General features: G+C 46.1%; 1 protein-coding gene and 1 pseudogene across 1 annotated transcript; both read left to right on the top strand.

Annotated features, from left to right (window-relative positions):
* Window positions 1-4,110: 4,110 nt before the first annotated feature.
* LOC119360648 lies at window positions 4,111-7,224 on the top strand. Its single transcript, XM_037626193.1, has 4 exons — window positions 4,111-5,430; window positions 6,379-6,534; window positions 6,629-6,818; window positions 7,096-7,224. Exons 1-4 carry the CDS (start codon window positions 4,111-4,113, stop codon window positions 7,167-7,169), a joined length of 1,740 nt encoding a protein of 579 aa, XP_037482090.1. The 3' UTR covers window positions 7,170-7,224.
* Window positions 7,225-8,930: 1,706 nt separating this feature from the next.
* Window positions 8,931-11,644, top strand: LOC119360646 (annotated as a pseudogene).
* Window positions 11,645-12,028: the final 384 nt, after the last annotated feature.

The raw sequence follows: 12,028 nt of genomic DNA, 5'->3' as shown, positions 1-12,028 counted from the left end.
GAATCCGATGCAACGGCGTGGGGGGGGGGGGGTTGTAGACCCCCCTTGCACAAAAATCAAGTCATGTTTAAACCTTTTTAAACTAAAATATCTGAATGCTACATGAAGAACATAAGCTAGATGACGGACGTAGAGATCATAAAAAATAACAAGACTGTGCTCTTATTTTTTTTTTACAAAATACACTTAAACTGGTTTATGCCTTCCGATGCGCAATTTTTGAATTAATGGACAGAAGTGTGCATCTGGTCCAAGTTTATGGACCACTGGGACATTTTACTTTAGATGTTAGAGCATCTCCAGCCGTTGGCCCGCCAAGGCTTGAAAAATCACCGTCTGGGGGCGAACCGACGCTAAATCGGCCTGGGGGCAACCGGGTTCTCAACTGACGCCCCCAGACGCCTGGTTTTAACTTTTTTGAACATTTATTTGACTAAAATTTGACGAACGAGAAAAGTATTTTGCGAAATAGTGCATTACCTCGGCGAACTGAAATAGTTTTTTACATAGATAACATACTTAGGGAAAAAACAAAGAGGTCGCGACTACAGGCCGAATAACGCGCTGAGAGAGGCGAAGTCGCCGCCGTGGTCATCGTCCCTCTCCTCCTTCACACGGACGCTTCTGCTGGACCCCTACCCGAGGTTGCCCTGGGGGACCGGCGGCGGCGACGCATCATCGTCGCTATCATCGTCGAGCACGACGACGCCTTCCTCGTCGCCGTCACGGCGCCGAGCGGTGAACTGCTCAAAGGCACGGCGTTGGCGCTCCAGCTCCGTCCGCACCCAGTCTTCGCGCGCCCACTTCAAGGCCGCCGCGTCGTCAAGCCCTGGCTCTGTCTTCACGATGGCGAGCCTCGGCTCCGTCTTCGGCTTGACGAAGCGGGAAGGAGCCGAGGAGGAGGCGCGCCCGCCCTCGTGGATGACGATGCCGGCGTTGCGGGTGCGCCGGCTGAGCGGCGTCTCCGCGGGGCTCGGCCTTGATGCTGAACAACACCGATGAGCCGGACGAGTGGGAGGAGGAGCGGGAGGAGGAAGAAGAGGAGTCAGCCCTCCTCAGCATCCATTGGCCGCCGCTCCGGTGAGGGACCGGGGCGGCAGGGTACATCAACGGCAGGTCGTTGCCGCCCTCGAGGTGCTGGAGGAAGGCGTGGAGGGTGCGGCCGGGGGCGCCCCACCACAGGCGGCGGCCCTTGCTGTTCTTGGTTCCCCACACCACCGGCGCCCCGTTGGTGGAGGCCAGCTGTTGCGCCTGCCGGCGCTGGTAGTACGCCGCCCATGCCTCGCGGTTGCCGGCGGCGTACTGCGGGAGGGCCCGCTGCTCCTCCGTCAGCGACGCCCGCACGTGGTCGACCTCGTCGGCGAAGTAGTCAGCGCGCGCGGTGACGTCTGGCAGCGGGGGAATGGGGACGCCACCGGCGCTGAGCTTCCACCGCCCCGGCGCGCGCATGTCGGGAGGCGCAGGGGCGTTGGCCTCGAACAACAAGTAGGCTTCCCACTCATGCAACGAGCGGCGGCCGAAGCCATTGTCCGCCGCCCCATCACCGGGGAACCTCTCGCCCATCGCCGCGGGTGGGAAAAGGGAAGAGAGGTAAGGATCATCGGCGGCGTCGACGCACGGGAAGAGGCGCTGCTTATATAGCGGCGGGGGATGGGCACCATGTGTACGCGTGGCGGGAGGTGGTGCATCGCTGCGTCGGCGCCGTCCGTGAGGAGTCAATGGAAAGTTGACCGGCGGCAGCCTCGACATTGATTCCCCACGGGAAATCGAGGAGATGAGGATGACGAGGCGCGTGGGTCGCTAACTCGCGGGGCCCGTCGTTCTTTCGCGCCAAAATCAATTGCCACTGCGCCCCCGGGCGCCCCCCAGCGCGCCGGGTTCGGCCTGGGTCCACCGACGACAGTTTTGGCCCAACCGGCGAAAAACAGGCTTCTAGGGGCACAACTGGACCGATTTTTGCGCGCCGGCGCTAACAAATGCCTGGGGAGGGGGGCTGTTGGTGGCGCGGGTGGAGATGCTCTTATAGGCAAAAGCAAACTATGTCGTCGCTTGGAAGCCGTAGAATGCATTAAGCTTTATTTTTGGAGTTCCTTTTTCTTTAAGAAACGTGATTTTTTTTAGAAAATGGAGAATTTTTTGTAGTAGTACATTTTTCTTAGGGGTTGCAGTATTTTTTTGAGAGGAAAAGCCTTTATTACTCAAAGTCCAAACTCCGAGAGCATACCCCCCTTTAGACCTGGCCATGGGAAGCCCGGGCCTAGATTTTGAGCCCGAAGCCCGTCCCGGGCCGGGCCTGGAACCGTCGTTTTCACATTTTCCCGAAGGTTGGGCCGGGCCGGTCCGAAGCCCGACGGGCTTTTACGTGTTCAGGCCGGGCTCGGGCCCAGAAAATAGGCCCGATGGCCGGGCTGGGCCGGGCTTGAGTCTGGATTTTTTGCGTCGGGCTTGGCTAGGCCCGACCCGAGGTATGGCTAGGTATACCAGAAAACCCTATTCGCCGCTCGCTGCGGCGAAGTGCCGGGGATTCACACAGGGCAAGCATGCTTGAAACAGGAGATGGGCCGGCCCAGTTCGAGCTTTACACAGTATGCCCAAATCTGAACCCAGTTTTTTCCTGTGTTTTTTCGTTTTCCTTTTCCTTTCTTCTTCTTCTTTTTCTGTTTCTCTTTTTATTTTTCCTTTGTTTTCTAGTTTTCTTTTTTCTTTTCTTCTTCTTTTCGTTTTTACTTATTTCTGTTTCTTTTTTCTTTTTTCGATTTTTCTGTTTGCTTTCTATCTTTGGTTTTTTATTTATTTTTCCTTTCCTTTTCTTCTTTTTTTTATCAAAAGAATTTCAAAATATTCAAAAAAAATCGTGTTTCCATAAAATGTTGAAGTTTCAAAAGAAGTTCTCAAGATTCAAACATTGTTCTCGTTACACAAATAGTTGAAAAGTTTCAAAATGCAGAAATGTACCGGATTTCAATTTTTGTTCCCGTTTTCATAAAATGTTCGCACTTCCAAATTTGTTCGGAATTTTTCAAAATTGTTCTCCATTTTAAAATTAGTTCTCAAGATTAAAAACAATGTTTGTGCTTTAATTTTTTTCGCAATTCCAAATTTGTTCGGGATTTTTCAAAATTGTTCTTTGTTTTAAAATTAGTTCTCAAGATTAAAAAAATGTTCATGCTTAAAAAAATTGTTCGCGCTCCCAAATTTGTTCTCCGTTTTAAAATTTGTTCTCGAAATACAAAAAAGTTCGTGCTTTCAGATTTGTTCTCTATTTCAAAATTTGTTCTCAAGATTCAAATAATGTTCGTTATTTAAAATTTGTTCTCCGTTTCAGAAAATGTATGAAACATTTCAAAAAATGTTTGTCATTTAAAAAAAACATGTTTACAAATTTGTTCTTGTTTCTCGAAAATCTTCTGAAATTTTCAAAAACTGCGTGCAATTCTAGTTCTTTTATGTAATTCAAAAACTATTCCGAAATCTGAAATTTTCCAAAAAATTGTTCGTGTTTTCTAAATTGTGTGCAAAAATTGAAAAATATGTACGCTACAGCAAATATGATCCTGCAAATCTGTACATTATACTATCACAGTAAATTAAAAGTGATGCCCGCAGATACTTACCATGAACTCCCAGTTGGTGTGGTGGCTACCATCTCGCTTAATCAACTGTGTGGCGTGTGTTCGATCCCTAGCCGCTGCATTTTTACTTCTTTTTGGGGATTGTTTTGCGCTATACATGGGCCGGCCCAGTCGGAGCACTCCTGTGCGGGCGGCCGACTGTTTGCCTTTTAGGGGTTGTAGTAGTACATTTGTTTTTTTGCGAGGAGTAGTACTAGTACATTTGTTGTTGGAGAAATACTAATGGATTGCTAACTGGGCCACCCCTTGGTAACACGCACAGCGGAATGCCCAAAGCCCATTGACTTAAGCAGCCGCCGCTGGTGCGGGGAGAAGGCGAGTCGCGATCGAACTCCATCCCCAAAATTTCGAATTTCGAAAGCGGCAAAGAACTCCACGCCATTTCGATCCCTTCCTCCCTGCATACGCCCCTCTCGCCCCGATCCCATCTCCATACGCACATTCTTCCATGGATTTTCCTGCATAATCTTTACGTCGGATGCCCGTGAACCTGTACGCAGGCCATCTGCTCGACGAAATGCGCCGGATAACCACCAAGCGCTGGGGGCCTTACCGCCGCACTGGCCAGACGTCAGGCTCCGGCGCCGGCGCCGGCGCCGTCGCGGTCGACCGCCTCAGCGCCCTCTCGGACGCGCTCCTGCACCACATCATGTCGTTCCTGAAAGCCTGGGAGGTGGTCCCCACCTGCGTGCTCGCGCGGCGGTGGCGCCACCTCTGGGCGTCCGCGCCCTGCGTCGACCTCCGCGTGCGCCACTCCTCCGTCCGCGATGCCAACCCGCCGGAGGAGTTCTATGACTTCGTGGACAGCCTCTTCCTCCATCGTGATGCGTCCGCGTCGGTGGACACGCTCCGCCTGCGGTCCAGCGACGACTATGTGGGCTTCGACGAGAAAGATGCCAACTCGTGGATCAGGACTGCTGTCAGCCGCAAAGCGCGGGTTATTCATCTTGTTGGACATCGTAAGGGAGTCGCGTCATTGGACCGCGTGCCCTTCGTCTCTTGCCACCTCAAGATCTTGAAGTTGTCGTATGCCAGGCTCGACGATAGGATCCTTGGACAACTTTCTTCTAGTTGCAAATCCTTGGAAGAGCTGGATCTGAAGGATTGCTTGGTCACTGGCCCTAAGATTGTGTCTACCTCTTTGAAGACATTAATCATGCTCAAATGCACGTTCAATTGGGACTTCTACATTATTGCTCCGAACCTCGTGCTGCTGCGCCTCATCACACCTTCCGTCCGATTTCCGTCATTTATCAACTTTGGGTCAGTGGTCACAGGCACCATCATACTTGATGATTCTCTCTTGTGTGATGATTTTGGATACATCAGTGATGAAGATAATTTTGATGAAACTAGTGATGATGATAACCACAACGATGATAAGAGAGAGAACTATAAGATTCATGATGACTGTTCCTTGAGTGATGATGATTTTGGATACATCAGTGATGATAATTTTGGATACATCAGTGATGATAACCCTGGATACATCAGTGATGATGGCGATTTTGATGAGTTTGGATTTGGATATGGTTTTCCTAAAGGAAGATATGGACACAGTCGTTACAAGGATAATTATGATTATGGTAGCGATATTGATAGTGATGACAATACCTATGAATATAGTGAGATTGCAAATGATGCAAAGTATGGCTACAAAGGGGCCAAGCTTTCCAGTGAAGATGGTAAGTATGGTGGAAACAGTGGTCGAAATTATAGTAAGATTCTAGGTGGCCAAAATATGCTTGAGAGCCTTTCTACTGCTACGAGTTTGGAGTTGTTAAGTGATGCTGGAGAGGTATAGCTATCACCATCTTTTACTGATCTGTCTCTTTCATCTCTTATTTTCTTTTTATATTTTCTGCAGTTATCATCGGACATTTTTTTTCCGGACGTTTCACAAAGAAACGTCATGTTCCCTTGAACAGAACACATGTGTCGAATGAACACATTTCTGACCTTCTGCTCTGGTTTCAATACCTGGGTACAGAGTTTAAATGAATAAAGTAGTACTAGTTTGCTTAACCATCAAATGTAGTAGGGGACTGTAGCTTCGAGGGAGCATTGTTTACCATTTACGTTCTCATAGGATTGTTTGTCGTTTTTCTCTTTGTTGCAACAGTATATCTTTTCAACAGATTAACTATATATAATGTAAAAAACTGATTAATTATCCAGTCATTATAAGAGAGTCTAAGGCTAATGTTCCTTCAGTTACTAGAAAAATGATTAAGGGTTTTTGTAGGAATTATATAGGATAGGATTTCTAAATGAAATATTTCCTATAGAGCCATTTGGTATATAGGAATGAATTCCCATTCCCATGTAGGACCTGTTCCTATCCTTCACATTTCAAAGGGGGAAAACATTAGCTCATACACCTGTTCCTATCCTTCACATTTCAAAGGGGGAAAAACATTAGCTCATACCTAATGGAAAAATTCCTATCCTATGAACCAAGTGACATCTCCTTTCCTATAGGAACTGAGATGCATGTCATCTCACTTCCAATGACTTTCCTATTCTTATGATTTTCCTATCCTATGAACCAAAGGAGGGTATCTTTGTTTTCCCTTCTTTTTTGAGATGGGTATCTTTGTTTTCCCTTCTTTTTTGAGATGGGTATCTTTGTTTTATTCTTTCTGTTGAATAAACCACTCGTATGCAGTTTGTATTGTGAGAACTGAGAAGTTGATTCGACTTACTACTGCTCTTTGCTAAATACTCTTTTGGCTGCAATATGAAGGTGGTTCTGAGTAGGGAATTGAAAAGGTGTCCAACTTTTAGCAACCTGAAGACCCTGTCCCTTGGTGAATGGTGTATGGCCACTGATTTTGATGCATTAATTTTCCTGCTACAGCATTCACCTAATATAAAGAGGCTTTTTCTCCAACTTAAATTGGTATGTGTGATCACATATTTGTTGTATGCTACTTGATCATTTACTTTATTTTTCTGATCGCATGCTTATTAACAATTTGGTTGTTGTGCTAAAGAACTTCGGCATGAGGAAGGCATTGGAAACAGGTATCAAGCTTGAGAGGAGATCATTTACTTGCAAAGACCTTAGAATGGTTAAGATCAAATGCTCAAAGGATGATGGGAGAGTCCATACCTTGGCACATATGTTCAGTGCAAATGGTATATCCCTTCAGTATATTTATGTGCGTCGGAGCGGGAATGCTCATGAGTCATACCTTCTCTTCATATACCATTTTGTATTTCCTTCCAATATAAGTATTTCCTTACTGGTTTGTTGGTTTATATGTTCATGTGCTATTTACTGAGATGTAATGACACACACTGCCATGTTCCTGAAAAGCTAAATATGTTTTAGGTGGCATATGATCTGCCTGTATCATCGATATTCTATTACATGAGAAGTCTATTATATTAAATTAGAAGATGCCCTTTCGTACATGGTCCTAATCTGTAGTCATCTACTTTCTGATATTTCTACTAGATCTCCGCGGCCAGAAGTTTATGAGGGAACTCGCCAAGCAAGAACTGGATGAAGATGGGGACGACTGGATGTAACATGACATCCAGAAGTTTACGAGGGGTCTTCTAGATATTAAATCCTGGCGCGATCGAACTATCCCTTATGTAGTTAGCAAGGACCTAGTAAGAACACTTGATCTCCATGAAGCACTGATGATGCTTTCAAAGCTTCACCGGATGTTTTGATGTCTTTTTTAGTAGCATGGATGATGGAACTATTTATCGGTACAAATCGTTGGGATGTCCTTCCTAGAATCCTCGTGGGATGAGTTCATATGTGTGTTCTGTAGTAACTTCACTTTCTTACCGGAATAGAAACAAAATTATGGGTGCTCCTTGCGTGAATTGTGGTGCAGCTGAGATATGCTTTGTTATTTCACTCCGACAGTATGACTGTACGGTTCATTTGTCAGGTTTTTTTTATCTTCGTAAGTTTAGTAGTATTTTGAAATACGTTTCATCTGCAGTAAAAAGGAAATACACTTCATATACAACAGGTAGAGTATTGAAGTCAGCTTCATGCTCTGCAATCATGTGTGCCTACAACTATGAGCAGCGAGGTATATTCTCTCTGAATAACAAATGCTAACACACCTGGAAAAATACACCACATTTTGTTGTTGAAAAAGGACACAGTAAATAAGAGAGTGAATTTCACTTTTTACCCATTGTTTGTGTATTTGTGATAGTATTTACCCCATTTAAATTTGCCGTCAGATTGTACCTCAAAATTGATGTGTTGTATCTTGTTTAACCCAATCTAACAATTTGCCTTGAATTTAACCGGTTGGGTTCACTTGTCAAGATGATGTGTCTGATGGCCAGTATTCCAACTCAAAGCGTAAACCAGATGGGAGTATCCTCCCTGCCCACCTAATCGGACTCGCGTCCCTGTCCGCCCAATTGGCAAAACCTTGTCAATGGTAAATCTAGTTATGGTTTTTGCTTGCCCCCCTCTTGTTCATCTTTGCCCCACCGCTTGTGGTCGCATAGAGTGGGTCTAGCTTGACCAAACCACCAAACATGGTGCAGTCAAGTGAGTTGAGGTGGTTTTATGGCTAGTATGGTGTCCATTTCTGCCTAGGTGGTTGTTGACACTGAGTCAAAATATTTAAGGGTGGCGGGTAGGTGGCCCCGTTTGACGATTCAGCCTTACGGTGTGTGTCGTCCTCAATCCACTAAAAGTAGTCGCACACCTCCTCGCAGAACTTTCTCGGCGCGGGCCTCTTAGGTCTTGCTGAGGAGGACGCGGCCGTACCGACATGGTAGATGAGGTTGAGTGTGGCGGCGGGGACTAAGGAGGGTTGAGAGGGGGCGGGGGTTGTCTGCCGATGAAGGGGGGAGAATAAGATGACTATGTCGGCGATGCGGGTAGGGGATAGAGGTTGAATGTGGTGCTGATCCGTAACGCTAAATTACATACGAAGATGTCAGTAGGTCTAGCGTCTCTCCATATACACTGCCACAAATTTACAAAAGGGGATACAAGTGGAGTTCACTCTCACAATAAGAAAAAACTAAATTATTTCCCCCCGCAAAATAAATAAATAAGAAAAGACGAGTTTACGGCATCCCACTCCACAATTCACTCCCAAGCAGCCGCCACCGGAAAGCGGCAACAAACTCCCGCCATTTCACCGAGTCTCTGTCTGTATGTTCCATTCCATTCCGTCCCTTCCTCCCCCCGATCTCGTCGTCTCCGTATCCCCTTCCTCGCCCCGAGAGTTCAAAATCCTAGCTGACAAGGCTGCGCCGGGGTGACCCTAAACCCTACGTGCAGGTCTTCTGCTCGACGAAATGCGCCGAAGCACCACCCAGCGCCCGGGGCCGCGCCGCGGCGCCGGCCTCAAGCCCGGATCCCGCGGACCGGCCGCCGCCAAGCCCGACCGCCACAGCGCCCTCCCGGACGCGCTCCTGCACCGCATCATGTCGTCCCTCAAGGCGTGGGAGGCGGTCCGCACCTGCATGCTCGCGCGCGCGGTGGCGTCACCTCTGGGCGTCCGCGCCCTGCGTCGACCTCCGCCTGCGCCACTCCTCCGGCCGCGACGCCGACCCGCCGGAGGAGTTCCGCCACTTCGTGCACCGCCTCTTCCTCCTCCGCAACGCGTCGGCGCCAGTGGGCACGCTCCGCCTGCGGTCCGGCGACGAGGACGCGGGCTACTACGAGGAAGACGCCAACGCATGGATCAGGGCCGCCATCAACCGCAACGCGCGGGTCATCCATCTCGCCGGGCATCGCTCGGAGATCGCGTCGTTGGACCGCGTGCAGTTCGTCTCCTGCCACCTCAAGGTCCTGAAGCTGTCGTATGCCAGGCTCAACGACAATATCCTCAAGCAGCTCTCTACCAGCTGCACGTCTTTGGAGGAGCTGGGTCTGAAGGATTGCCTGGTGACAGGCCCTGGGATTGTGTCCGCCTCTTTGAAGACTTTAATCCTGCTCAAGTGCAAGATCAACTGTGCCTTCTCCATTGCTGCCCCGAACCTCCTACTTCTGCGCCTCACCACGCCTTACGTCCGGGTCCCATCGTTCAAGAACTTGGGGTCGCTGGTCACAGGCACTATCATACTTGATGACTCTTTCTTGGGTGATGACTTTGAACACATCAGTGATGAAGATGACTGTGATGGAACTACTGATGACGAGGGGGATTGGAGCGATGATAATGATTGGACAGAGAGCTCTAAGATTCATGATGACTCTTCCTTGGGTGATGATTTTGGATATGATCATTTTATAAGGTTTGGATATGGACATACTTTTGCTGAAGAAAGTTACACACACGGTCATTACAAGGATAATTTTTATTATGGCAGTGATATCGATAGCGATGACAATACCTATGAATACAGTGAGATTGCAAATGATGCAAAGTATGGCTGCAAAGGTAAAGGCCATCTTTCCAGTAAAGATGGTAACTATGGTGGAAACGGAGAATGCAATGATAGGAAGATTTTAGGTGGACGTCATGTTCTTGAGTCTCTTTCAAGTGCTAGAACTTTGGAGTTGTTGACTGATGCTGGAGAGGTATAGCTGTCATCACCTTTTACTGGTTTCTCTATCTTTGAGTATGATTTTTTTTCCCTATATAGCCATAATTGTTTTTCTAACAGCTATTTCTGAGGTTTGCGAAAGAAATTTATGTTACTCCCAACGGAACACATATATGTCCAATGAGCACATTTCTTACATAAGTAGCAACCCCTGGTTAGAAAGGCACAGTTGAATTGGAGAAGAGTTTAGATCAAGAAATTAGTACTAGCTTATTTCATCATCAAATGTAGTAGGTGAAATCAATGAGATATGAAAGTATGCAGCTTCAAGAGAGCATTATTTATTATTTCAGATTATTGTTTGTTATTTTTTTATTCTTGCAGTAGTGTGTGTTTTTAAATGATTACTGTTTAAATCATTTTGTAATTAACTATTTTGAGTCTGCGTACCAAAAAAGAATGATGAATCATATTTTACCAATAGGTGCCAATCATGGTACATATTACTATATGTCTTAATTTCTTTTTCGTGGTGGGTATGTTTGTTTTCTTCTCTGCATATTAAATAAACCTCTTGTATTCAGTATATGAAATATAAAATTGATTCAAATTACTATGTTTATTTGCTGAAAACTCATTTATGTGCAATGTGTAGGTGGTTCTGAGTAGGGAACTGAATATGTGTCCAACTTTTGGCAACCTGAAGACCCTGTCCCTTGGCGAATGGTGTATGACTGCAGACTTTGATGCATTAATTTTCTTGCTGCAGCACTCACCTAATATACAGAAGCTCTTTCTCCAACTTAAAATTGTATGTGTAATTACATATTTGGGGCTTATGCTTACTTGATTATCTTTTAGTTTTGAGTACCTGAACACATGCTTAACAACTTTCTTGATCTGCAAAAGAACTTCAATACCGGAAAGGCATCAGAAACAGGTATCAAACTACAGGGAAGATCATTTACTTGCAAAGACCTTCAAATGATGAAGATTACATGCTCAAAGGATGACGGGAGAGTCCATAAGTTGGCAAATTTGTTTAGGGCAAATGGAATACCCCTCAAGAAAATTTATGTCCGCCGCAGTGGGAGTGCTTGTGAGTCATACCTTCTCTTCAGATAACATTTCGTATTTATTTGTGTTATCAGTATTATTACTTGCTTGTGTGTTTCTGTGCTATTTGCTGACGGAGGTAAGCTGCATATTGTCTTGTTCCACCTTCCCCGAAAAGCTACATGTTTTTGTGTGCATATAATCTGCTTGATGTCTTGTCACCATTCTGTTAAATTGAAAGTATATTTGTGAACTTAAATATGTTTCTTCTGTGCATGATCCTAAACTACACATTTATCATCTCCTTGATAATTCTACCAGATCTCCGTAGCCAGAAGCAGATGAAAGAATTCGCCAGGCGTGAACTGGAGTTTTGGGGGATGTAACATCCAGCAGCCTCATTTGCTTTCAGATAAGAAATCCTGTACCATGGTCTCCACGAAGCACTGATCGTGCTCTCAAAGCTGCGCCGTATTTCTTGATGCCTTCTTTTTTAAGTAACATGCATGGCTGATGTTTATGGCCATCAATCATTGGAATGTTCTTCCCCGTATGATGAGTTGAGACTTTAAATTTTTTAAACCAGTAGTAGGTCTAGGCTCAACCGCTCAAGTACAATTTTGCTTTGTTCCTGTAACGGATATGAATGCTCCTCGTTTGAGTGTTTTAGACTGGTGCGTCTCAGGAGTTTGCCATGCAACCATGTCGTTTCTACGATGACAAATGTTGATCCTTCTATAGGCGGCTTTAGTGCCGTGCAACTCCAGATGTTATATACTACTATGTTATATACTACTCCCTCCGTTCCATAATATAAGAACGTTTTTGATACTAATATAATTATAAGA

This window comes from Triticum dicoccoides, chromosome 2B (genome assembly GCF_002162155.2).
Source record: "Triticum dicoccoides isolate Atlit2015 ecotype Zavitan chromosome 2B, WEW_v2.0, whole genome shotgun sequence".
Taxonomy (NCBI): domain Eukaryota; kingdom Viridiplantae; phylum Streptophyta; class Magnoliopsida; order Poales; family Poaceae; genus Triticum; species Triticum dicoccoides.
The sequence above is the reverse complement of the archived record's forward strand: the minus strand, read 5'-3'. Positions and strand labels throughout refer to the sequence as shown.